The sequence below is a fragment of the Geotrypetes seraphini genome, chromosome 4 (assembly GCF_902459505.1).
Source record: "Geotrypetes seraphini chromosome 4, aGeoSer1.1, whole genome shotgun sequence".
NCBI lineage: Eukaryota > Metazoa > Chordata > Amphibia > Gymnophiona > Dermophiidae > Geotrypetes > Geotrypetes seraphini.
Window position 1 is genome coordinate 186,288,969 of NC_047087.1, and position 27,621 is coordinate 186,316,589.

The following is a 27,621-nucleotide window of genomic DNA, read 5'->3' on the forward strand; positions in this document are numbered from 1 at the left end:
GTCTGGTGCGCAAGGCGCCAAAACAGAAGTAGGTCTGGGGCACCATAACCTTTTGAGCCAGCCCTGTTGCACAAGGAGCTGCAGTAGGCCTCAAACTCAGTTCCCCAGCTTCTCAGATCACTGCACTATTAGATTACTTCTCTATTCCGTCCTCCTAGTTCACTGCAGTAAGTCAGGTGAAATTTATTGGTTACCTCTACCAAGGCTCAGGTCTGATTAGCGTGCTGGAGATCTTGGTGCTTTTTTGGTGATTGTACCAGTGACATGAAATAAACTCACCATGGCTCTGAGACATGAGACCAATTTGTTAGCATTTCATACAGTAAACAACTAAAGACTTTCTTATTTTTGGGCTGTGTAAAAGGAAAGGTGTACTTTTACTGCAGGGGCTGCAGATTATTTGGGGATAACTTTATAAGGAGCTGCCTAATTTTAAATATGAAGAATGTTTATAATTGCCACATTACACATGTAAGTGGGCACTTATGCACATAATCAACCTCTTTTAAAATACCCACCAGCGTAAAAGTCTGCACCTTGTTTACATGGCACATTATTTTATGTTCGTATGTTGTTTTTTTTTATTGAAAACCAAAATCAACATTTTATAAAAAGAGAATGAGACAAGAATGATTAAACCATTAAACACGAACAAACTGGGCCTGATGAATCTGGAGCCTGGTTCTGGGTTTTGATAATGTCCTCTGTCCACCCCTGCAAACTACTACTATTAGTTTTTATGCGGTATATAAATTTTTTAAATAAAAAAATAAATGCTACTACTACTGTTAATTATTTCTATAGCGCTACTAGACATACGCAGCATATGGCCTAAGGCTCAGATTAGCCCAGAATCCAAGGCCTCTCCCATAGGAGGGGGCCTTAAACAACCTGGGGCAATCAGAGCTTAAGGCCCCTGCTTTGTGGCAGGAGAGAGTAGGCATCTCTCCCACTGCCCAATGGGGGCGGGGGGGTGTTGGGTTTAGGGGGTTGCTTGACTTCATCAGCTCAATTTGTTGGGGGGGGGTTGCATTTTGCATGTGATGGGCACATGCAAATTTAACGAAAACCTTCGCTAATCTCCGCCAACCTCATTTACATGAGTATTTTTTAGAAAATGACTTGCTTGTTTTAAATTGCTACAATAATGGTTGTGACAGCGGCTATTTATATGGCAAAAGAGAGAAAGAAGTTCCCACTGCTGACACAGTTGAAAGCTAAGTGTGAACTTCTTTCTCTCTTTTGCCACTGAAAATTAGTTGAGCATGTGAACAGTATGTTCATTTCAAGCTCTTTTTCAAAATAAGTCATACACAGTGATGGGGCGGTAGGTTTGGCCATTGGAGCTAACGCTCTTGGTCAAATTTCACAATTCTGAGTGTATGTGAACACTTTACTTACTTTATAAGCCAGATTATATATTTTGCTTATTTAAAAAGGGTTGGACAATTTCCTAAAAGAAAAGTCCATAAGTCATTATTAAGATGCACTTGTAAAATTTTACTGCTTACTTCTAGGATAAAATCTGTCTTACTCTTTTGGGATCTTGCCAGGTGCTTGGACCTGGATTGGCTACTATTGGAAACAGGATACTGAGTTTGATGGACCTTCTATGTCAATATGTCAATGCTTATGTTTGTATAACTTGCATTACTTTTTGGTTCTTTCCATTCTCTTATTCTTCATACATACATGCAATTAAATTATACACTGTTTATTATATTTTCCCTTTTTGAGAATGATTTCAAATGCCCAATTGTAGGCGGAATGGGTGGACAATATTCTTCTAAGCTGAATGATCTGATTGGTTAACAATTAGGATGATTGCAGATTTCTAGCTAGTATCCTGTTTACTAGACACATTGCTAAATCTCATTTCACAAGGGGACCCAGCACCAGCTATGACAGCTGTAGCTTCTGCCAGGGCTGCTTGCTCTACAACCTCTTCACAGAGAACCACTAAGGACCCTAGTGTGTAATGAGTAGACTATTACACAGTGTTTCCAAATCCTGCTCCTTCTGACTCACCAACAGATCTGTTTCTCAATATAAGCAAAATTTGCAAATGAGCTGATACCACAAACCACCTGTACGCAAAATGCAAATCAATATTCATTGTGGATATTCTGAAAACTAAAGGCTCTGACAGCCCACAAATATTTATTTAATGGAGGCCTTCAGCCAGAACTCTTCCTAATAAAACAGCTTTGTGCTGCAGTTCATAAATATATATCATACACATATATAGGAAATTCAAATTAAAGTAGAGAAAAAAAGTAATGCAGAATAAGTAAAATGTTGATTCATCCTTGGCATTTTAAAGTAGTGGAGCATTCTGTGCCAGGAGTTATATCAGAGTTTTCAGGTTACTCATTTCCAGGAGGGAGATATTTTTGACCAATACTAGTTATAAACTTAAGTCAACATGGGATTTATAGTCCTTGATTCTACCCATAATGCAGCTTAATATTGTCAGAAATCCAGGCCTCACCTAAAAACTCCCTGCTGTAACTGTATAAAATGGACATTCTAGATAAAAGGCTGTCAAAACAAGAAGCTGCTTGGCAGATGTTAGGAGCAGCAAGAACAGTATGTTTATATGAAGAAAGGATTATAATGAAGGACTATAATGGAAGATAAGTATAAACTCTGCTAAAGAAATGGCCTCACATAGGGCTAGATTTTCAAAAAAAATATGTAAAAAACTGATGGGCTGCTATTGCAGCCGTTATAGTAGCAATTTTAAAAAAGCTAGTCATTCTCCAAAAAACACTCATAGGAGGGGCCTTAAACAACAATCAGAGCCTCAAGCCCCTCCTTGGTGCATTCCAAGATGCACCGGGGAGGAGAAGGCCTCCATTTTGAAGAGGCGGGCCTGCTGCCAAAGAGAGTAGGCATCCCTCCAGCCAGCCATCTGAAAATAAGGTAAGGTGGAGAGGGCAGGGGTTGGCAGAGGCATGTGGCGGCGGGAGAGTGTGGTTTACTCTCCCGCTGCCAAGGGAAGTTAGGGGGGTGTTGGTTGGCAGCAGAACAGATTGGGCATCTCTCCCACTGCCGAGGGGAGTTGGGGGGGATGTTGGTTGGCAGCAGGAGACATTGGGCATCTCTCCCACCGTCGGGGGGGGGGGGGGGGGTGATGGTTGGGCAAGAGAGATTGGGCATCTCTCCCGCTGCTGGGGAGGTGTGTTGTTTGGCGGTGGGAGACATTGGACATCTCTCCCACTGCTTGAAATGTGGTGTGTTGGTTGGCAGCAGGAGAGACTGGGCATCTCTCTCGCTGTCAAAGGGGGCTATAATATATGCGCTCAAGAAGCGTGCTTTTACTACTCCCACTAAAAAATAAAATAGACGACAGTTTATGATTCTTCATGTAATCTTTTTTTTTCATTAGGCACAGTCAAAACACATGCCACAAGATGCACTTTGAACTGTGATGTCACTGTACTGGTACCCCTGGACCAGTCGCTGATTTTTGTCACCAAAAGCCGACGCCGCTCTTGGAGAATGGCTTACTGATTTTTAAGAATCCACCAGAGTGTTTGTTTCATTATCGAAGAGCCCATTTGCATGGCAGTGCCAGAGACTGCTAGAAAACTCGCTAAAGACCGAGATAAGCCCTTTTGATAATCCTCCACTAAAATGCATGCAGGCTAAATCGTCTGGAAACCAGTTTAGCGACTGCGTTAAAGTTTTGAGAATCTGGTGAAGAAGCAGGATGATCAGTGAGATAAGAAGGGCTGGGATGAGGCTTTTTAATTTTCTTAGGAATCTGATATTGATGAGGGACTTCGCCAAATGTCTTCTGAATATCCAAATACATGGTGGTTATTTTAAAGGCTCTGTTCTTGTTTTGAATGTCTGAAAGCAGGCATTTGACATCTATATTGCATTGATGTCCAAACCACAATTTGATAAAGCCAGGATATGAATATTTTCATTCATAAACATCCATGTCTCATGTATTTTAGAGTAGGCTGTATGAGATATTAGCAGATCCTGTTCTAAAATACATGAGAAATGGCCATCCATATTCTGAGTTGGACATCCTTTCTAACATACAACTCCACTTCAACTGGCTCTCCTTTCTCCACATTAAACAGTACATCTTCCAAACGATCTAATAAATTGGTAAGGCAAGATTTGATTTTGTTAGATCCATACTGACTCATTTCCATTAAGCCAGGGGTGTCCAATGTCGGTCTTCGAGGGCCGCAATCCAGTCGGGTTTTCAGGATTTCCCCAATGAATATGCATGAGATCTATTTGCATGCACTGCTTTCATTGTATGCTAATAGATCTCATACATATTCATTGGGGAAATCCTGAAAACCCGACTGGATTGTGGCCCTCGAGGACCGACATTGGACACCCCTGCATTAAGCCATATCTAGAGTTATCATATTTGTTAATAGAAACAAAAGAGGATTCTTGGCCCTGCCCCATTCTGCTCCCAGTCCTACCTCACATTCATGTGTATGCTATCATCACGTCACATCTGTGCATGCTTGGAGACCCTCCAGATGTGGCCCCAAGCTCAGGGCCTTCCAAAACCCAGACAAACTGCTGGGTTTTTAAAATCCATCCAGGTACCTGGACAGTCCTCTAAAAAAGCCATGTCTATCTTTATGGTCAGTAATATTTGTTTTTAGAATGGCTCCTACCATTATGCTGGACACCAGTGTCAGATCCACCAGTCTGTAGTTTCCCAGATCACCCCTGGAATCCTTTTTAAAAATTGGTATTACTTCAGCCGTTCTCCAGCCTTCAGGTAGCATGACCTATTGAAATGACAGCTTACAGATTTCCATTCTCTCATATTATCATACTCTTCCTTTTTCACATTCAATCTTACAACAGTAATTGTATTGTCTTCCTTCCAGTGATTATGACACAAATTGATCTCTAAGCTGAGTGGGAATCTCTACCTACAGTCCTTCCACTATGTGTGTGAGGGGGGATGCTGTTTCAGTTTCTCATTTTCAATAGTGAAGAACAGGCAAGCTCTGCAGGAGTCCAGGGAACCTGCCTGACCCTAGCAATTGAAAACACACCACCACCACCCTACTGGCAGCAATGTAGTTGGAGGACTCCTGCTCAACTTAGAGGTGGCAATGGTTGTGATTAGAGCATGACATTGGGACAGATTTGTCCCTGTCCCCGCGGGAACTCATTTTCCCATCCCCAACCCCGTGAGTTCTTTTCCTGCCCCTGCCCCATTCCTGCAAGCTCCGTCTTCATCTGCACAAGCCTTAAATACTTTAAAATCATAAGTGTTTGAGGCTTTTGTGGTTAAGGCAGAGCTTACAGGAATGGGACAGGGACAGCGACAAAAACTCATGGGGATGGGAAGGGGAAATTGAGTTTCTGCGGGGATGGGGACAAATTTGTCCCCATGTCATTCTCTAGTTGTGATTACTACTGCCAGCTACCATTATCCCTTGTACTATAATCCAGGAAGTAGTTTTCCTTCTCATCGATTCCAGGACCAACTTCTCCAGGAAGTAATCATTTACAGCAAGTATATACTTTACTTCCCTAGAATGTCCCAATGAGACCTTTACCTAATTAATACTGGATTAATTGAAATCCTGCATTACTATTGTATTCCTAAATTTGTTGACTGTTCTAATTTCAATGAGTGATTTCGCTATTTCTTCATCCTGTCCAGATGGACAGTGACACATCCTACCACTATACAATTTCCCCTTGCATATGGAATTTCTATCCATAAAGATTCCATGCTACCTTTTGTTTGCTTCAGGACTTTTATCCTGTTTGCCTACCATCCTTGGCAAAGAAAAAAAGCATCAAGGGTCTCCAGGATTGGGATAGCAAGTAAATGATTTATTGTAAGAACTGACATAGCAATTTCGCTCAGAACATAGTAAACAGGGAATTCTGATTCCACTTCCTCAATACGAGTTGGTGGATAAAGTGTTCTTCATTATTCTCCACACTTGGATAGTATTGAATTTATAGTTTTTAACTTTTTCTTTTCTTTTAGTATAAATAGCTTAATAGCTTAATATTTTAACTTATATGTGGATTAAGAAGTGCATCACTTATCTTAAGTCCTTATCGGTTCCCCTTCCCGACGCGTTTCGGAACTCTTTTTCAAGGTCGGGGGAACTGAAAAGCAACACACATACCATAAATTAGTCTATACTTATATAAAATCTTATTCAATCAACAAACTATACTTATTACTTTACTCACCAAGGGATAAGGGTTATCCTAAATCATACTAATACCGCCGCTGGTTATCCAAAAAGATGGCCGCGGCGTTTATTCAAAGCGTTATATAAAGCCCTCCCACATCGTCATCAGACGTATCCTAGCAACCACACACGTAGATCAAAAAGAAGCATTCAGAGTGAAGAAACCAGAGAGGAACTAATAATCAACTTGGGCCATCCAATCCGAGGCTTCATTCAGCCCAGATGGGGCCATGGTTTGTAACTGAAACATCCAGTGCAACTCCCTCAAATTTAAAGTGCGCTCAATGTTACCTCCCTCCCACCCGACAGTAATCTTGTCCAGTACCCTCCATCTAAGGTCCTTCAAACTATGTTTACAAAGTTTCCAATGTCTAACCAGAGGGGATGTTTCACTATTCATGTTCACTCTCGATTTATGCTCAGTTAGACGAGTTTTTATAGCCCTGATGGTCCGGCCCACATACAATTTTGGGCATGGGCATTGGATTAAATAAATAACATAGTCAGAGGTACAGTTAGTATTGTATCTAGCTCCATATTTAATGCCTGAATTAGGGTGGGTCCAGCTGTCACCTGCCATCACATATGGGCACCATTGACATTGGCCACAGGGTTCATGACTCCCCTGACTTATAGCTGGACTATCCCTACTGATATAATGTCCTAGACATTCACCTAGATTCTTTCCCCGGCGATAGGAACATATAGGATACTCAGATAGAGTGGGAATGGCCAACTGGACAATATGCCAGTGGCTACATACCTATATTGAACGCGAGGCCCGCAAGACATCTAGGCCCTGATTCTGTATAGGACGCCCGGGAGAGGCCTAAACTAAACCCCAATTCTGTAACCGGCGTCCATGTTACAGACGCGGGTTAGAGAATTGGGTTAGATTAGACATGGCCCGCTACACTTATCGCGGCAAGGGATCTCTCGGCCGCTATAAGTATAGCGGGCCGTGGCCCCCTGACCGATTGCTGGCAGGAGGGTGCCCAAACCCTCCTGCCCGAAGACGCACCCCCCTCCCCAACACTACCGACCGCCCCCCCTGACACTACCGACCGCCCCCCCCCGACATTACCGATCTCCCCCCCCCCCGACAATATCAGTCGCTGGCAGGAGGGTGCCCAATCCCTCCTGCCTGAAGACGCACCCCCCCCCCCCGGCGCTAACAACCCCCACTCCACCAAACCTGTTCTTACAGATGGGTCTTGCAATCAGGCCTTAGATTAAGTGGGGATGGGCGGACCCGCTATCCCTAAGGCCTGATTGATCCAGGCTTCTAGAGCCTGGGCCAATCAGGCCTTAGGCTTCGGCGGGATGGGCCGGGAAGGGGCGGGCCTGCCTCATTTCGACGAGGCGTGCCTGCTTGCTCGACGTGCAAGACCCATCTGTAAGAACAGGTTTGGTGGAGTGGGGGTTGTTATCGCCGGGGGGGGTGCGTCTTCGGGCAGGAGGGATTGGGCACCCTCCTGCCAGCGACCGATATTGTCGGGGGGGGGGAGATCGGTAATGTCAGGGGGGGCGGGCGGTAGTGTCGGGGGTGGGGCGGTCGGTAGTGTCGGGAGGGTGCGTCTTCGGGCAGGAGGGATTGGGCACCCTCCTCCCAGCGATCGGACAGGCCGCGGCCCGCTATACTTATAGCGGCAGAGAGATCCCTTGCCGCGATAAGTATAGCGGCCGCGTCTACTTACAATGTAGACCAGCATTTTGCTGGCCTACATTTTAAGCTTCTCATATACTAGGGAGACGTGTAGGACCGCCTAGATTCAGCCTAAGGCCCTTAGACGAGCTTAGGCATCTTGCGGGTCTCCATAGGCTCCCGGAGGCGCCTTCAGGCCTGCCTGGGGAGCATTTTTTTTTAAAAAAACGTGCATCCCGATTGGCTGATTAGACAGCTGTAGGACGCCTACAGCTGCCTAAAATCGGGATGCACTTTGGAGAATCAGGGCCAATATGTCTTCATGGTTTTCGGGGTCAAAAGGCTACATTAAATGGATATCATCAGCGTATGAAAAAGAGGTAAAACCGACTTATTGACAAAGACTCAACAATGGAGAGAGAAAAATGTTAAATAAAAGTGGCGATAAAATAGATCCTTGAGGGATACCAAAGGATGTGGAGTAAGGATTGGAGTATTCATTGTTAAACTTAACTAAAGAAATACGATTAGAAAGGTATGAAGTGAACCAGCCGAGGACTTGATCACAAATGCCTATTGATTCAAGTCGACTAAGTAGGAGATCATGATCAACTGTATCAAATGCAGCAGATATATCTAATGAAAAAAGAGCGACTGATTTATGATGATCTAGAAAATATTGGATGTTATTTGTTAAACCAATCATGGAATATTCTGTATTATGATATTTACGGAAGCCTGTTTGGTTTGGGTGCAGAACGTTTGTTGTTTCAATGAAGTCAGATACTTGGTTAAATATTACTTTTTCTGTCAGTTTAGCTAAAAAAGGGATATTTGCAATTGGTCGGTAGTTAGTAGGGTCGTTATTGCTGATTTTATAATCTTTAAGAAGAGGAATAATGACAGCAGAGAGATGGGAATAACTAGTGCGATAATTAAATTTGCTGATGGCACAAAGTTGTTCAAAGCTATTAAATCACAAGAGGATTGTGAAAAATTGCAAGAAGACCTTGGAAGACTGGGCATCAAAATGGGAGATGACATTTAATAAGAGCAAGTGCAAAATGATGTATGTGGGAAAGAGGATCCCAAACTATAGCAATGTGATGCTGGGTTCTATGTAAAGAGTCACTGCCCAGGAAAATGATCTTGATATCATTGTTGAGGATACATTAAAATCCTGAGCTCAATGTGCGATGGCGACTAAGAAAGCAAATAGAATGTTAGGAATTACAGTGGAACCTTGGTTTACGAACATAATTCATTCCAGAAGCATGCTCATAAACCAATTTACTCGTATATCAAAGCGAGTTTCCCCATAGGAAGTAAGGGAAACTCGCTTGATTCGTTCCCCCCCCCCGCCCCCACGAGCACCAGTGCTGCTCCACCTTACTCCCCACCTCCGAGGCCACTGGTGCTGCTCCACCTTACCCCCCACCCCCGAGGCCACCAGCACTGTGCCACACCCCCCACGATCTGGCATCCCCCCTCCACTCGCGTCAACCCACCACCACCACAATCCGGCATCCCCCACTCACCCACCCACCCAAACACAATCTCTTACCCCGATCTGGCACCGGCATCAGCACCATCGCACAGGACATGCTGGTGCCGGTGCCCGAAAATCCTCCCTCTTGCATGGGCTGGACCTTGTGCATCTGCGCATGCTGGTGCCGGTGCCAGATCGGAGTAAGAGAATGTGTTTGGGTGGGTGAGTGGGGGATGCTGGATCGCGGCAGGGGGACACACACAAAAGGGGGGAGGGGATGCCATATCGCGGTGGGGGATGCCAGATCACAGGGGGGAGGGGCTTGCAAATCGAGTCAACGCTCGGTTTGCGAGGCATGATTTGCGGGAATGTTTTGCTCGTCTTGCAAAACACTCGCAAACCACGTTACTCGCAAGCCAAGGTTTGACTCTATCAGGAAATGAATGGAAAACAAAGATGAAAATGTTATAATGCCCTTGTATCACTCTATGGTATGGTTGCACTTTGAATACTGTGTGCAATTCTGGTGGCAGTATCTCAAAAAATATATAGTGGAATTAGAAAAGGTACATAGAAGGGTGACAAAAATGATTAAAAAAAAGGGATAGGACAACTTCCATATGAGGAAAGGCTAAAGCAGCTAGGGCTCTTCAGCTTGGAGGGGTGATATGATAAAGGTCTCTAAAATATCGAGTGCAGTGGAAAGGGTAGATATGAATTGCTTGTTTACTCTTTCTAAAAATACTAGGACTAGGGGGCATGCGATGAAGCTACTAAGTAGCAGATTTAAAACAAATCAATGAAAATATTTCATCACACAACTTGTAATTAAACTCTGGAATTTGTTGTCGAAGAATGTGGTAAAAGCAGTTAGCTTAGAGGGGTTTAAAAAAGGTTTGGATAAATTCCTAAAAAGAAGTCCATAGGCCATTATTGAGATGGCTTGGTGAAATCCACTGCTTATACTTAGGATGAGCAGCATACAATCTGTTTTATTACTTGGAAACAGAATACTGGGCTTGATGGACCTTCAGTCTGTCCCAGTGTGGGCAATTCTTTTGTTCTTATGCTTATATTGGGTGGGAACTAGGGATGTCGGCTTTGTCCACCTTTAGTTTAGCTAGCTCCTCATAGACATATTCCTCTGAAATATTCCTATTTGTGTTTTCTTCTGCAGTCCTACTGCTAGTCTTTCATCTGTGAACACAGAACAGAAATATTTGTTAAGCACTTTTTTTTAATCCTTATTAGCTTCTACATATTCCTGCACTTCACCCTTGAGCCTCATAATGACACTTTTGCAATTCTTCCTATCAATAACATATCTTAAAAAATGACTTGTCTCCCCCCCTACCCCATTTTACCATATTGGCTATATGCTTCCCTACTTTACTACTTTCTTTACCAGCTTCTCTTAGCTTTCCCAGATATTGTCACCTGTCTTCCTCTTTCTACGATCTCTTGTAGTTTATAAAGGCTAACGCTCTTTTCTCCTTACCTTTTCAGCTACTGTTTTTGAGAACCAAAAAGTGGCCTCCTTTTCCTCTTGCTTTTACTTTCTTTACAAAAAAGGTTTGTTGCCTTTATAATAGCTCAGTTTATGTTTTCTTTTGCCCACTGCCTTTCTGCTTCTCCCAATGTTCCCATCTAGCTAACAATTCCTTGAGGTATTCTCCATCCCAATAAAGTAACTTTTTTGAACTCTAGAACTTTGACTTTTGAATGAACCCTCTCCACAACAAAGAAGCCAGCTCTGTGGGTGCTCACGCACCCCCAATATTGAGCAAACTCCTTGACTGTGTCCAGGGAAAGTTAATTTCTGTTAGGTCTAGCACCCCCAATCATTCTGAACAGTTGATTCCTATGCTTTAAAATGCATCATTGTAAAGTGGATTTGCTGCAGAGATGAGAAACAGGAAGATTTTGTGTTTAATATGTGTGTAAGCTGTCTGCCACAACCATAGTACTGCTATCAGTATTCTTGCCAAAAAGAGTCCTATCATATTTTCTGTGGCTTCCAAGGAAACCAAAAACTTCAGTAAAATTTAATCACATCTCATCTTATCTCCTAGAAAAAAAAAGCAGCTTTGTGTTCTCTGTTTCCTGACCAAGCATGAAACATGTAGGAGGCCACTCTGCCTCTTCTCTGGCTCGTCTTAGTGTCACGTATTAAAAAAAGACAGCGATAAATGATGGAACTTTTGAAACTATTCAGCGGAGGATTCAGGCCTTGGAAACAGATAGGTTAATTTTAGTTCTTTATGCTCGAGTGCTGAAGAGAGATTTTTTTGGAGGGGGTGGAGGGTGGAGAAGATCAAAGAAAATACAGTAGACTGTTATTCTGCACACATGGGGATTGGCAGGTGCTGAATAAGTGTAGTTTCTGGTTGCTCAAGAGTTACTTTTAAAAATAGTCATAACTACTGTTGCTGCTGTCCTCTCACTCCAAACTCTCCCTAAGGCCACCATCGTTGCTACTCAACACTCCAAACTCCCCTCCACCCTGAGGCCACCGGTGCTGCTATCCAACACTCCAACCCCCACCCACCCACCACCCAAGACCACTGGCGCTGTTATCCTCTACTGTGAACCCGCCCCACCCATGAGGCCACCGGTGTTGCTCTCCTCCCTTTGCGCTGCTGTCCACCTCCTCCCCCCATTGACCGGCAATTTGCTTACCGCGTGCTAGTGCTGAAAGAGCCTGTCGATGAAGTTCTAAGCTGGGCTGCTGCGACAATTTGCAAGACTTAAAGCAGTGTGATGAATTTCCATGGGAACGCACGGTAGCCATTTTTTCAGCGAGACTGCACGAGAAGGAGCATAAGAGGATCGCTCTTACCCCATGTCACCCCGCTGGACCACCAATGATTAAGGTAGGCCCAGGGGAGGGAGTCCTATGCTGCTTCTCTGAGGGAGGAAGGAAGGGAAGGAAGGAGGATACCCGTGGTGATTCTACAGTAGGTAGGGAGGGAAGGAAGGAAGGGACATGTGGTTGTTCAACAGCCAGCTAACAACAGGGACAGGACCAGACACCTCGGGAGATGGAGGGATTCCTCCCATCCCATCTTGGCTCACCCCACCAATGGACCACCAGGATTTAAGGTGGGCTCGAATTTAAACCAAGGACCCCTCTCCCCCCCCATTTTTGGGCCATATTTGTGGTCTAAAAGTCTTATTTTATATTTAAGTATATACAGTAAAATTTATTAAGAATAGGAGGAAAAGCCTCGGGATACAGCTCTGAACAAAGTTCTCACAGGCTATTCAGTGCCTCCTCAGAGGCATAAAAACCTCCTTTCATACCAATGACAATGTGATGTGTTTAGGGGCATTTTCTTAGTGATCTTTTTTTTAATTTTCCTGTTATTGCGACATTTAAAATTTTAATTATATATTTTGTCTGCTATTGTATGTAGCCTGTGACCTTTCTAGGTTTAGACAGCTCAAATATGTAATCATCTCTGGGAAAAGGTGACTATAGTTACCAGAACCAAAAAAATGAGTTAATGAATTATGTTAGAGCAAACTATTTGTAATACAGATATCCAAACACCATCCATTTATGTGAAAAAATTAGAAAAGTTATGGAAGTTCAAACATGTAACTTTTTCAGACTGCTTATGGACCCATGACATGAAAAATCAGCCATTCTCAACATTTTAGATCTGCTACTATAGGACCCCTTTAACAAAGCAGCAATAGCAAGTCCTGAAGCAGCAAATGTGACACAGCCCATAGGAACTGAATGGGAATTGCTGCTGCGTCATCGTAAAAAGGACCCTTAGTCATCTTTTCCCCGGTTCATAGACAACCCCGTGAAAGACAAAATCGCGCGCCGACAACTGAGCGCAAGACGGAGGCGCGCGCTGAAGAAAATTACAGTTTTTAGGTGCTCCGATGGGGGGTTTTGTTGGGGAGCCCCCCCAGTTTACTTAATAGAGATCGCACCGGCATTGTGGGGGGTTTGGGGGGTTGTAACCCTCCACATTTTACTGTAAACTTAACTTTTTCCCTAAAAACAGGGAAAAAGTGAAGTTTTCAGTAAAATGTGGGGGGTTACAACCCCCCAAACCCCCCACAATGCTCCCACAACGCGGCGCGATCTCTATTAAGTAAAGTGGGGGGTTCCCCCCCACGCCCCCCCGTTGGAGCCCTAAAAACAGTAATTTTCTGTGGCGCGCACCTCCACGCTGCACTCAATTGTCTGCGCGCGCCTTTGTCCCGGCGCGCTTTGACCTGACACCCTTTTCCCCAGAGATGGCCATAAATTTGCAAATAAATTCAAAAAGATGTTACCTAAAAGTCCTGACTGTATTTTTGCAGTTCCTTGTAGTAGACCTCCAAGTGATTTTTAGCGCTGGCCAGCGCACTGAATGCTCTTCGCTGCTCCAATGCTCATAGGAACTCTATGAGAGTCAGAGCAGTACAGAGAATTCAGTGTGATGGCCGGCGCTAAAACTCCACTTGTGCAATTTTGTAAAAAGGGGAGGGAGAGGTAAATTTGAAAGAATTTTCCAATTGTAGGGACTTTAACAGTCTCAAATTTATTCTTAATGTAGTATTTAGTGAATAAAGTGGCACAACGAGACACTGGGGAATAAATGATCTATGTCCTCGTAGATCAGAGGCAGAAGAATCATAGAATCTAGTCCAGGAAGATTAGCAAAGGAAAAAAAATCTGGCTCACAGTAGAAAAATAGGTGTATCTTTTATCAATCATTCAACAGAGTGAGAGGTATAGACTTTGCTACCATAAAACTATGGGCCTATGCTATCATGGACAAACTGAGCTGTACTTGGTTTGCCCACTTGTATTTCTACTTCGAGAAAGTGGAACAACAGTCTCTAAAAGGGTTATTTTATAATTGGGTGCCTGTATTTATGTATCTCTTGTGCACATTATATACAGCAGGGGTGCTGAATGTCGATCATTGAGGGCCACAACCCACTCAGGTTTTCAGGATTTTCCCCAGTAAATACGTTTATCTATTTTCATGCACTGCCTCCATTGTATGCAACTAGATCTCATGCATATTCATTGTGGAAATCCTGAAAATCCAACTGGGTTATGGTAGGGTTACCAGATTTTCTGTAACGAAAATCCAGACCCATGGCCCTACCCCATGGCCATGCCCTGTTCCACCCGAGTCACGCCTTGTTTCTCCCCAGCCCCACCCCCAGATATTTTAGATTTAACATAACGAATCCCATTTTCTTTTAAACTGATGAGCAACATCCCTCCCTCAGATCTCAAACATCTTGAGAGTTGATAGATTTCTCACAAGCTTTGAAAGCAAGTAGAAGAGTACAATATTTGATGAACAACAGACAGAGCTTTATAGCAAATTCTCTGTTGAACAGGTAACCAGTGGAGAGCTTTTAAGATTGGAGTAATATGGGCAACCCTAGGAATGCCCATTATCAATTTAGCCACTGAATTCATTAGAAGTTGTACAGGTTTACATGTTTTCTTTGACAATCCAAGATATAAGAGATTGCAGTAATCAATTCGAAATAGCAATAAAGCTTGAATGATAGAGCGAAAATCCACAGGCAGGAGCATCGGTTTTAATCTAAATAAGATATGAAGTTGTGCATATCCTCCTTGTACCACTTTAGCTGTGTTGTTTCATTGAGAGCTCAGAATCTAACCACCAAATCATCACATACATCAATACATCAGCTGCCTGTCCATACTTAGCCAGTTTGCGAGAGCCACAAGATTTTCACAGATCTATCAAGATTGGCTCCATACAGCAGAGGAAGCTGACACACTGTTAAGAGTTGCTTCTCCTGCCAGTGTGAATGGAGGGAGGGAGAGTGTTTGATGTGTCTGAGTCAAAAAGAAGCAGCAGTTTCCATCCTCTTTCTTCAAACAGAAAGGAGGTGGCAATGAGTGAAGTGACCCTGGCCCCCAAGCAGAGAAGACTTGCAGAACTGTCAGGATGATGCTTGTACTTGAGATGGACTGTAATTTGAAGCGACAAAATCAACAATATATCCTAGTCATTTCATGTCGTTTGCTGATAATAGTTCACACGCTTTGGAACCAATGTACCCTATGGGGCTCATAATCAAAACTTAAACACGTCTAAAAACCCGCCAAAGTCAGCACTTGGATGACCTATAAGACAGGTTGTCCACAAGTGCCGACAATCAAATCGATTTTCTGGACATGTCGTGGGACTTTTTATGCCTCTGAATGCCGTTGTGTGCCCAGAGCTGAAAGGAGCATATATGGAGGAGTGGTTAGGGTAGTGAATGGGATGTGGGCCGACCTAGATTTAGTCATCCTGTTTTACTAGTCAAATTTTGACTAGAGATAGTCAAATATTTTACTAAACATCCTAGACGAAACTTAAATGTTGTGAGTTAGATGATGGGTTAGACAGGAGGGTATAGTAGGTTTTGAGGGGCTCACTATAACCTATAAGGGAGTTCTGGTGAGATGTTTATCTGGCACCCTTTTTATGAAGTTCACAACAGTGCCCTGTAAGGTGTCCCACTGCTCTGTTGCCATGTCTGGGTGACCAGTCCATTACAAGATTGGCCCCTCCCATGTCCAAATGGTCTTGTTCTGGGCGTTTGGGACTTGGACAAAATTTTGGTCGAAAATGTGGTATAAAGATAGACATTCTTGTGGTCTGGTTGAACAATAGTCTGGACGTCCAGATAGATGATTTTCAGAAAAAAAAAATTTCTAGATGTATTTTTCGAAAATGAGCATTTTCCCACTGCCGACTTTGGGCATCTAGCACCATACACCCAAATCAGACTTACACATATGTTTTGATTATGCCCCTCTACTGCTCTTATTTTCAAAGCAGATGGATTTTTCAAAATGACTCCCAAAAAGTCCATCTGCTGAAAACGTCCAAATTGTGATTTTGAAAAATCAGAATTTGGACATTTTATACTGCAGTTTGTTCAAATATCAAGGGGGAATATTGGAGGTATGTTTTGGGTGGAACTAGGGTGGGACCAAAATTTGAGTGTCTTTCAATTTGAGTGTCTTTCAATGATAATGGAATGGGAAGAAACATCTAAGGCATAAAAGAAGGACATTTTAATCTAGACCTATTTAAGTTTTGTCCAGAGTACAAAAAAGTGCTCTGATCAAGCAGCTGACAACTGGAGAGATGTAAGAGTGACCCTTCCTTAATCTCCCAGTGGTTACTGACTCCCTATTACCCCCTAAGAAGTGAAAGTGACAGTGGATACCAGGTTGTATAATATTTTCAGGTATTATGGCCATTCCTAACAGAGCAGCAAGCGATTGTAAGGAATAGCCTAGTGATCAGCGAAATAGACATTGAACAACGGGACCTAGGTGTAACTCCCACTTTAACTCTTTTATTTATTTATTAAATTTTCTATACCGTTCTCCCAGGGGAGCTCAGAATGGATTACATGAATTTATTCAGGTACTCAAGCATTTTTCCCTGCCTGTCCCAATGGGCTCACAATCTATATAATGTACCAGGGGCAATGAGGGGATTAAGTGACTTGCCCAGGGTCACAAGGAGCAGCCTGGGTTTGAACTACTACTACTACTTATCACTTCTATAGCGCTGAAAGGCATACGCAGCGCTGTACATTTTGACATTTATAGACAGTCTCTGCTCGGAAGAGCTTTCAATCTAATTTGGTCAAGTTTCTTTGATTTGATCGCAAAATCATATTTCAATGCGATTTACAATAAATAACAAATCAAAAAAATAAAAATGATAAAATCCACATCCAACACATACAATACTAATAGACATTGATACATTAGGGCAAAGGGTAGTATAAAATACAATATTAAAAAATAAAACTACAAATAAAATCAGGCATAGGTTAGTACACACAGGCTGGGAAACAAGAACCCACATATTTCAACGAACTAGTTCTACAGATGACAATGAGCCTCCACGTCCTGCCCCAAAATATAATAATGCCGGTTTATTGAAAAGCATCTTTAAAAAGCCAGCTCTTCAGAAGTCTTTTAAATTAATTCAGACATGTCAGACAGACATGTTATATAGCGTTGGGGATGTAGAACTCAATGTGAAAGGAGTTAGGAATTGAAAGCACTCTCAAAAAGGTGGGCTTTAAAAAAATAAAAATAAAAATGTTTCAGTATCACATTTTCAATAGTGAGGGACAGGAAAGCTCAATGCTGGCGTTAAGGTCTAGCGCACGCGGCAATGTAATCAAATATAGGTAGGGATTACATTTTGGAATTGGTTTACGGGGTATGTATTGATTGTTATTGAAGATATTTATTTATTGATTAATAGGTGGAAGGGTGGGAGGAATAATTTTCTTTTTTATAAATTTTTGTAAGTTTAAAGTGCTTTAATTTTAATATTATATGTAAGTGTATTAATTATTGTGCACTTCTGTAGTTTAAAAATTGAATAAAGAATTAAAAAAAAAAAAAAAGGTGGACTTTTAACTGAGCCTTGAACACTGCCAGACACAGAGCCCGCCATAGGGATTCGGGCAGCTTGTTCCAAGCATACGGTTTGAAACCACAAACTCAGGGTGCTGAGGCTGTAGCTTTAACCACTGTGCCATACTCCCCTCTTCCAAGTTTTCCAAGTTTTATTAAAAATTTGATAAAACGCTTATATAATTTTTAAGCAATTTACATTAAAATGAATGCTACATACAAAGAAGACATATAAACAATACTTATGTTAACACTAACTTACAAGGAAAAAAAGGGGAAGAACTACAATTGTTTTTTTAAAAAAGCAAAGAGACATCCTATATAATAAAACCCTAAGTGCACATGCACACTTAGGGTTTCGTGTTCCCTGCCGCTGTGGTGTGTGATCCGTGGCCGTGTTCCATTTTAGAACCCGGCGGCAGGGAACATTCTGGCCACTCCCTTCCTCCCGCCCTCACTCACCATTTGGAAGCCAGGCAAGCTCTCTCCCTGCCCGCATCCTTGGCAGGTAACACACCTCCCGCCCTTACTCGCTGCTGCCGCTGCCGCCACCGTCACCGCTGATCCTCCTCTTCAGAGCAGTCTGCGATGGTGGCCGGCTTTAAAGGACCTCGCAGGCCGCTCTCCAACCTCAGTAGCATGTTCCCTCTGACGCACGGGATCGCATCAGAGGGAACGTACTACTGAGTTGGAGAGCGGCCTGCGAGGCTCGCTAAAGCCGGCCACCACAATCGCAGGCTGCTGTGAAGAGGAACAGGCCAGAAGATGCCGGAATGGAGGGAGGGTAAGAAGCGGTTCAATACCTGGGGCCAGGGGGAGACAGAAGGGGCTATGGAGAGATAGGGAGAGGGAAAGGGGGCTGCTTTGGGGGGAAGGTGTGCTGGGGACAGACAGCTTTGCTCTGGGGTGAAGACTGAAGGGGCCATGGAGAGACAGGGAGAGGGAAAGGGGGCTGCTTTGGGGGGAGGGGTTTGCTTGGGGCAAACAGCTTTGCTCTGGGGGGGAAGACAGAAGGGGCCATGGAGAGACAGGCAGAGGGAAAGGGGGCTGCTTTGGGGGGGAGGGGTGTGCTGGGGGAGACAGAAGGGACCATAGAGAGATAGGAAGAGGGAGAAGGGGCTGCTTTGGGGGGAGGTGTGTGCTGGGGGCAGACAGTTTTGCTGGGGGGGGAGACAGAAGGACACAGACAGCGGCCAAGGAGAGAGATAAAGAAACATAGGCAGATAGACACATCTATTCTAGCACCCGTTAATGTAACGGGCTTAAAGACTAGTTCAAGATAAACACATTAAAGGAAGGAAGGGTTTTAGCCTTATAAGACTAGTTTCTGGTATTTTAGAGAGTCTATCTATCTATCACTGTTAATGGCTAATATCAACCATTTCAGGACTTAATTCTGAAAAGCATCATTAAATAGAAAAGTTTTAAGAGCAATTTTACATTTATCTAACTGTTTTTCTTCTCTTAAAAAAGATGGAAGACGATTCCAAATTTGTGGAGCTGTTATAGAGAAAATCTCCACTCTTCTCATATTTATGATTTTCAATGATGAAATTGTTAAGAGATTTTGTTCCGCTGATCTAAGTGTTCTTGATGGAGCATAAGGAAACAGCAGTCTGTCATGAAAAATAGGTTGTTGTGATTGCCGAATTTTAAATGTCAGAAGTGCTAGTTTGTAAATTATCCTAAGCGGAATCGGCAGCCAGTGAGCGTTTTTTAAGAGGGATGTAACGTGATCAAACTTTTTTGTAAACGTCATATTTCTTTTTAGGGCAAGTTATTGTATAAGGAATTGCAGTAATCTAATTTTGAGCCCTCCTGGAATACAGAAATACCTATGCACCCGAATTTGTAAGACATTTGCATGTGTAATGGCTATTGTAGTGGTGTACTTTTAGATACAGTAGTTTTTTTATCTGTTCCTGGAAGACTTACAATAATATATACAGTCACATGAATTAAGGAAGAATTAGTACCTAGGTTGCATTGTTAGAAATCCATTGAACTGACCACTAGGCTATCCCTCTGCTCTGCAGGGTTGTCTGTGTGGCCATTTTTGTGCAAATAATACCAGGCAGATGTATCGGCGTCTATTTTTGTGGCGTTCACATTTTGGATGTGTCATGTTGGAAAATGGCTGTTCATTTTGGACATTTTCAGTGCAAGAACATCCTTCTTACATATTTTCGAACTGGAAATCTTGACATTTTCCCTGTTCAATCATGACTGTAAGGTGGACTTTTTTTTTTTTTTTTTTTAACTATGAGGCATTCTTTCAAAAAAATGCCCCTCTATGTGAAAAGAGGTTTCAATATTTCAGAAAAAGTGTACACACTTTCCCAGTAATGCAACCACCAGGCTTGTGAAAACTATTGTACATGTACAAACCAGTGCACATATTCCCCCACTAGCTCCAAAAAGTGTACATTGCCCCCGTTCCTCCCCTCATCCACTGTCCCTTCATATTTCCAGCACTGTTTTTCTCTACTCCAATACACTTACCCTTCCCTTTTCCATTGTGCCATTCTTTTGCAGGTCTATCGCTCCTGCCCATCAGCCTTTGTTTCCTCTTATGTTTCATTGGTTTAGTTCCACCCGTCTTCTCCAATTCAGTCATCTCTTCCTTAGTCATCCTTCCTTCTTTTATTCCAGTGCTCATTCCACCCCTTCCCCTCATTCTATTTTCCCTGTGCAGGCTCTCTTTTCACTATTTCCACTTGTGCACACTAGATAAAAGTAAGCAGTGAGAGTTCGGCCTGACATTTATTTTGATAAAGATTACCCAAATTTGCTTAAATTATGTTGTTAAATAACATAGTTAGCATGCAAACTCTAGGGGTTCCCTTTTTTTCCAGTCACTTTGTATATTAGAAATATTTTCAATTCAACAAAATGCAGTTTGCCTACAGATCATGTCACATAAATAATATTTCTCTCAATTAAAAGCTATTTCTTTAGGACACACCCAACTCAGTAGCTGATATGGTTTTGGCAGGAGTTTAGCCTTCCTAGTGTATCATGCAGGTCTTTTTTTTATTTCACCTTTTAGGCAAATGCTACAGGTGGAGGTGGGCATGTGCAGATGGTGCTGCGTGCCATGAAAACATTTACATATGATTCCCTGTGCTTTCCAAATGCAATTCAACTGAATGGGATGGAGAACAAAGAAGACATCCCGTACTATTTTTACAGAGACGATGGACTCAAGGTCTGGGAAGCTGTAAAGAAGTAAGAACTACCGTTATTACCAGAAACACTGTGCATTTGTTGAAAAGTTGCTGGGTTACTCTTATAGCTCTAGGTCAGGGTAGGTAATTCCGGTCCTCGAGAGCCAGAGCCAGGTCAGGTTTTCAGGATATCCACAATGAATATGTATGAGATGGATTTGCATGCACTTCCTCCTTGAGATGCAAATTTATCTCATGCATATTTATTGTGGATATCCTGAAAACCTGACCTGGCTCCGGCTCCTGAGGACCGGAATTGCCTACCCCTGCTCTAGGTCAAGGATACAGGAATTCAGGCTTCAAGTTCCACAAAGTGGGCAGGTTTTTAAGATATCCCTAATGAATATGCATGGGGTAGATTTGCATACAATGGAGGTAGTATCATGCAGCTCTATCTCATGCATATTCATTAGTGATATCCTAAAACCCTGGCCTGTTTGTGGCACAGGCCTGAACTCTTGAATCCCTACTGTAGATTCTCTTATACTAGACTTGTCCAAGTTCAGTCCTCAAGGACTGCAAACAGGCCAGGTTTTCAGGATATCCCTAATAAATATGCATGAGAAAGATTTAGCTTGTCTACTACATCCACTGCCTTCAAGGACTGTACTATATGCTTTGGTTCTGGTATCATAGGCAAACAAAAGATAGGTCAAGCCGTGGCCCTACGTAGAGAATGGCATGGTGACAGAATATTTATTTTTCTATATCTTTCTCTAAAGGGAGCTCAGAACAGTTTACATTAATTTATTCAGGTACTCAAGCATTTTTTCCTGTCTGTCCCAGCGGGCTCACAATCTACCTAATGTACCTGGGGCAGTGGGGGGATTAAGTGACTTGCCCAGGGTCACAAGGAGCAGCAGGGGTTTGAACCCACAACTCCAGGGTGCTGAGGCTGTAGCTTCTAACCACTGCGCCACACACTCCCAATATGTCACTATCCCCCATCCCCATCCCCGCGGATGACCACAGGAAACCATCCCATGTCATTCACTTTTCCTTTGGTTCAAGGCCTTTTTCCTTACCTCCACAGACTTGAGTTTTGTGTTCCCTCTTGTCAGTATAGCAGAAAGGGGACAACAACAAGATTCCCTTTAAAAATGCGTCAGTTCATAATCTCTGTCACCAGAAAGAGGTTTCAATGGAAAAAGCCAGACACAAAATTACCTCCCTTTCTACTACATCATACATGCTAGCATAAGCAAGTGATACCCTTATGAAAATAATGACATTTAACAGGTAAACAGCATTGAGAGTGTTCTGAAGCCCTTACTGTAATTACTGGGACACTTCATGACATTGGAATGGGGGGAAGTCACAGTACCATAGCACCCCAAAGTTTTCCTTCTCACATCACTCCCTGTAAATTGTTTCCTTTCTTACCTTCCTCTTCCAAGATGGAGGCACTTGGACTGGCATAACACCAAAAGCATTGGAACCAGAGGATGTATGCTCAAGGTCCTGTGCTCACCAGTCCTGATGCTTCTGGTGTCATTCCAGTTTGATTGACAGCACCCCAGGGAAGGATGGTAAGGTAATAAATATGTTGCAATGGAGCTGGAAGGGAGAGAACAGATGCTGGTGATCACGGGGAAGGGGAGAAATGCTGGCCACCATGGGAGAGGTGGGAAGGAGAGGGGAGAGATGCTGGATGCACAGGGGAAGAGGGAAAGAGAAGGATGGAGAGAAATGGTGGGCACCATGGGGTTGAGAAGTAGGGAAGGAAAAAAGTACTGGACACCATGGCAAGAAGGGGTTCTGAGGTAGGGAAAGAGAGACATTCTGGATGTTATGGAGTAAGGGACTTTAGGATGGTAGGTAAGGGAAAGGTTGGAGTTTGGGGTAAGGTTGGAGCAGAGCTTGGGCATGGTTTGGGGTGAGTTTGGAGGGCATAGCTTGAGGACTCCTCAAACAAAAAAGGCCCTGCTTAGTGACATGTGTCACAAATGTATATAAATACAGCCTGCAGAAAATTTAAAGAAGGCATTTCTTGGGCTTGGGTTGGGAGATTTTTCTAAGTATGTATGTATTCCATATTTTAGAATGATACTAAATGCATATCTTTAAAACTTTCCCCATCACATTTCAAGTCATGCATGGCTCTTGGTACTGTAACTTTGCATTTGGACTTGGGGTTTGGAGGAGTGCTTGGGCAGGAATTGTACTTTCTCACTGGTGTTCATAACTGCTTCATTGTGTAAAAGGTTTGAATTTCAGAGGACAGCTCCCCACAGACATGCAGATTTATAAAATTTGCTACTCATATATGCAAGTGATACTACTTATCTAATCTACAGTAATCTGAAGCATTTGTAATCTACTTATTCCCAAAAATGGTCCAAAGCAGTTTAAAATAAAATGATCATTAAAAAATTACATTTAACTAGAAACAGTATTAAAATCAATGCAATATTAGTATTTATCCTAGACCAAATATTTTTCAAAAAGTGTGTTAAGATATTTATGAAAAACAAGATAGGAAAGCTGCTGTTTTATGGTCAATGGCAGATTATTCCAAATGTAAATGCTTGATAAGAGAAGGAACTCTTTAAAATTCATTTGATCATAAACTTTTAACTGAAGGAAAGTTTTATAAATAGGCTAATGAATGATAAATCTGTCAGAAAATGGACACCCTTATAAGTACATCAGATATTCAGATTCCAAACCTTGCAGAGCCTTAAATATCAGGCAAGCGACTTTAGAAGCCAGTAAGCCTTATAAAAAACAGTGACACTCTGTCATAGTTTTTATATCTAAGAATCACCCTGACTGCAGTATTCCGCAATAACTGGAGATTTCTCTGAAATTTAAAAGTAATTCTATAATAGATTGAATTGCAATAATCTGAGAAACTATTACGGGTTGTATTTACAGAATATATAAGCAGCAAAATGGCATCTCTCTTATACATGCATGTAGCACTATTTACTCCATTATAAACCCTCTAGTGAAACCACTTTTATTAATGACATGTTGTTTTATAAAATGGCTTCTCATAGTAACATAGTAGATGACGGCAGATAAAGACCCGAATGGTCCATCAAGTCTGCCCAACCTGATTCAATTTAAATTTTTTAATTTTTTTCTTATTAGCTTATGTGGAGCATGGTGCCAAATAAACATACTTCTTTGGTATTTTTTTTTCAATGCACAAATCTAAATGTCAATTTTGCAACCAAGGCAAGAAGGAATGGGCATCCAATCATGGGGGAGGTGTCAGGAGTGTGTGGTGGTGTCCAGGTGGCACGACCCCCCACAGGGGAAAGGGTCAAGAGAGTGTGTGGTGGGGCCAGATAGCGTGATCTCCTCAGGGGGAGCTTCAGGAGTGAGAGTGGGGTCTGGGATGGCCAAGTCAGGAGGGAGTGGGCATCCTTCCTGTCAACGATCCTTGTGGGAAGGGGGGAGGGGTTTTTCCGGTGTCCATGATCTTTGCGAAGGTGTGGTCAGGAGTGTGTGTGTGTGGGGGGGAGGGGGTCTGGGCATCCCTCAGGCTTCTCTTTTTTTCGGGGCTGTCATGGCTGACAATGGCAGACCTATCAGTAATTTTGGATCATTTGTAATGGTCGCTAGATTTAGTGCATGCCTAAGTGATGTTAGGGCATCAGTTGGGGTGTTCATTTTAATATTAATGACCTAGTTTTAATACTAATGAGGTCATTTGCATGGCAGAGTCAGAGGCTGAAATGAACGTACGGAGAGGCCCGCAGTGAGCCATGGTGGACATCGGTCAGTAAATTACATTTGACGTTAAACCGATTCAGCTAGTTTAGCGACAACTGTTAGACGCACGGCGAGTTTAGTGCATCTGGACCTTGGTCAAAGTACTTAAGGGAAAGTAAAAATACATGTATTTTTTAATACTTAACTAAAAGTAAAAGTATAGTGTCAGAACACATTAAAAATGTTATTTAAGTAAAAATTGCCTAATATAGGCCCCCTTATACTAAGCCACGGTAGAGGTTTCTAGTGCGGCCTGGGGAGCTAAATACTCCAATTCTCATAGGAATTCTCTGAGAGTTGGCACATTTTGCGCTTCAAGCTGCGGTAGGAACCTCTACCATGGCTTAGTGAAAAAGGGGGGGAGGGAAGGAGTAATAATACTTTTTGAACAAAAAGTAAAAGTATCAGAATTACAATGAATGCAGCTATTGTTAATGTTTTTATCCCAACAATTTTATTTCTCTGCAATTCAATCAACTTTGCTTTTAGTAAAACTAAATTTTGAAAATGATTGTCACTCATGCATATGTGTGCTTGTGAGCCATTATTAAACCAGCACAGCTAAAAAGATATTCAACATCTGCTCTGGCAGAAAATGGATTGCTCAGTCTGAGTAACACATTCCTTCAAATCCGGCCAGGCTGCAACATTACAGATGTCTTTTGACTGGGTCTGCAGATATTGATCAAGGGAATCTCTATCTGAAACACTTGACTTCTGTATAGCAAAAAATACTTATCATCCTCATCATTGTCATTATCATTTACACTAGAAGCAGTGTGGTATAATTCATCACTTGCATCCTCATCGTCATCTTCATTATCATCATCATCATCATCATGCTGGCCAATTGCAGAGAAGGCTTTCCCGAAGTTGGAATCATTGTCTGCTGTTCTAACAATTGTGTATTTGATGGCAAATTGTTTGAAAGATCATATCTTTGAGAACTGATGCAAGAATGTCAAATGTATGGGAACCCTTCAGTCTTGGGGCCAGACATGCAGGCTTCCTCTCTAAAGATTATCAATCCAGTAGACAGTCACCCCAATGTAAAATTTTCCTTGGGATGACCAGCAGTCTGTTGTGGTAGAGACTTATGTCTGCTCACCAATAATAGCTACCAGCTTCAACTCCACTTCCAAGTGACCCAATTCATCACTGTTCTGTTTGGCTAGAGACTAGAGGTCTGCACGGGAACGGGGATCGCGGGAATCCTCACGGGGATGGGTGGGGATAGGTGGGATTGATGTCCCTGCGCAACTCTCTACTAGAGACCAATAAGCAGCTCTACATACACAGGCAACTCTGCTGCTCATATGAGGGGGAAGGGAATAGGACTTGTATACTGCCTTTTTATGGTTATACATTCAAGGTGGTGAGCAATGGAAGATTAGGTGGCTTGCCCAGGGTCACAGGGAGCAGTACTAGGATTTGATTCCACAGCTCTTGGTGCAGAGGCAACAGCCTTACCATTAGGCCACTTACCTCCTATTTTCACTGAACAGCAAAATTTAAGATGAAATGATTCATTGTTTGCATGATGAGATTTGCAATAGCAAAATCCTGTTCCAGGTTGTGCTGTTTGATTTGGTTTACTGAAGAATTGCCATTTATATCTTGCTTCTGCTTTTACTTTTAACTGCAACTATCAGACGTAACTAGGTAAAAGTAGTGAAAATTGGTGAAATTATTAATTCAGTAAAAGTAACAAATATTATCCTGTACTTCTTTACAAGTAAAAGTAACACAATTTTAAGTACAATAATTAGTTATATTTACTTAGTATACAACACAGAAATTATCATGCACAATTTCAGAAGAGGAGCTTACTTATATGTGTGTAGAGACATCTAGTGACTCTAACAGTTACAGCAGGTGACATTTCTGAGAATTTTCTAGAGCTAGGAGAGATTCCCCACTAGTGAGGTAAGGGTAGAAGGAGTCCCTGCCAAAAGGGAAGGAAATCTGAATCTGTATTATATCTCTGGACCCCTTTTACAAAGTTGTGGTAGTGATATTGCCACAGTAAATGCACCGAAGCCCATAGGAATAGAAGGGGCTTTGGTGCATTTACAGCAGCAGCACATTTACTGTGGCTTTGTAAAAGAGACCCTCTGTTATTTGAACTTCAGTGGTGTTAAATATGTATATTTTTGATACTATTTCATAGTAGTTCTACTATTAAGTTTCAATGTGCTGATTTCAAGTTTATCTCATGTAGGGTCCTTTTTTATCAAGCTGCGCTAGAATTCCTATGAGTATCGGGGCACTTACGTCGCTGGCCCGTGCTAAAAACCTCTAGTGCAGCTTGACAAAGTGTGTGTGTGTGGGGGGGGGGGGGAGTATTGTATTTATCTTTATACTTGGTCATTTTACTGTTGTTATGCTGTTAATAAAAATTGTAAGTTTTATGTTAACTGTACCTGTGCACATCCCTTGGGTGAATCTCTTTATAAAGGCGGTTAATAAATCCCAATAAATAAATAACACTTACTAATAAAAAGACTTCATAAAAAAAAATGAAAAATGACAAAAAAAATAAATACTGGAATGTCAGGAAAGCTATGTATTGATGAAAGTGTTAAGGTCTCACACATGACCAATAAGGTGGGTGTCAAATGTATTTAGCTAAGTCAGAGGCACTATCTGGTCCATTAGTCTTTTAATACTTCAAAGCTCCTGAGTTTTACTTCTGTGCTTGTTTATCTTTCACTGGAAGGTTTGTCACAGATGTGGTGAATATTTATTACGAAAGCAATGAGACATTGTGTGAAGATATGGAGCTCCAAGCTTTTGTGAAGGATGTTTTTATCTATGGACTGAGGGACAACGAGGCATCAGGTAAAAGCTGATTTTATAAACCACTAGCTGATGTCCCGGCG

The 27,621-nt window shown here is 42.3% G+C and overlaps 1 protein-coding gene across 1 annotated transcript in view; it reads left to right on the plus strand.

Annotated features, from left to right (window-relative positions):
• Nucleotides 1-27,621, plus strand: part of LOC117358966 (arachidonate 5-lipoxygenase-like) — a 118,126-nt gene that overhangs the window by 73,503 nt on the left and 17,002 nt on the right. Inside the window, exons 10-11 of the mRNA XM_033940956.1 lie at nucleotides 20,839-21,017; nucleotides 27,459-27,580. Coding sequence (XP_033796847.1) covers nucleotides 20,839-21,017; nucleotides 27,459-27,580 — 301 coding nt within the window. The remainder of the gene's footprint in view (nucleotides 1-20,838; nucleotides 21,018-27,458; nucleotides 27,581-27,621) is intronic.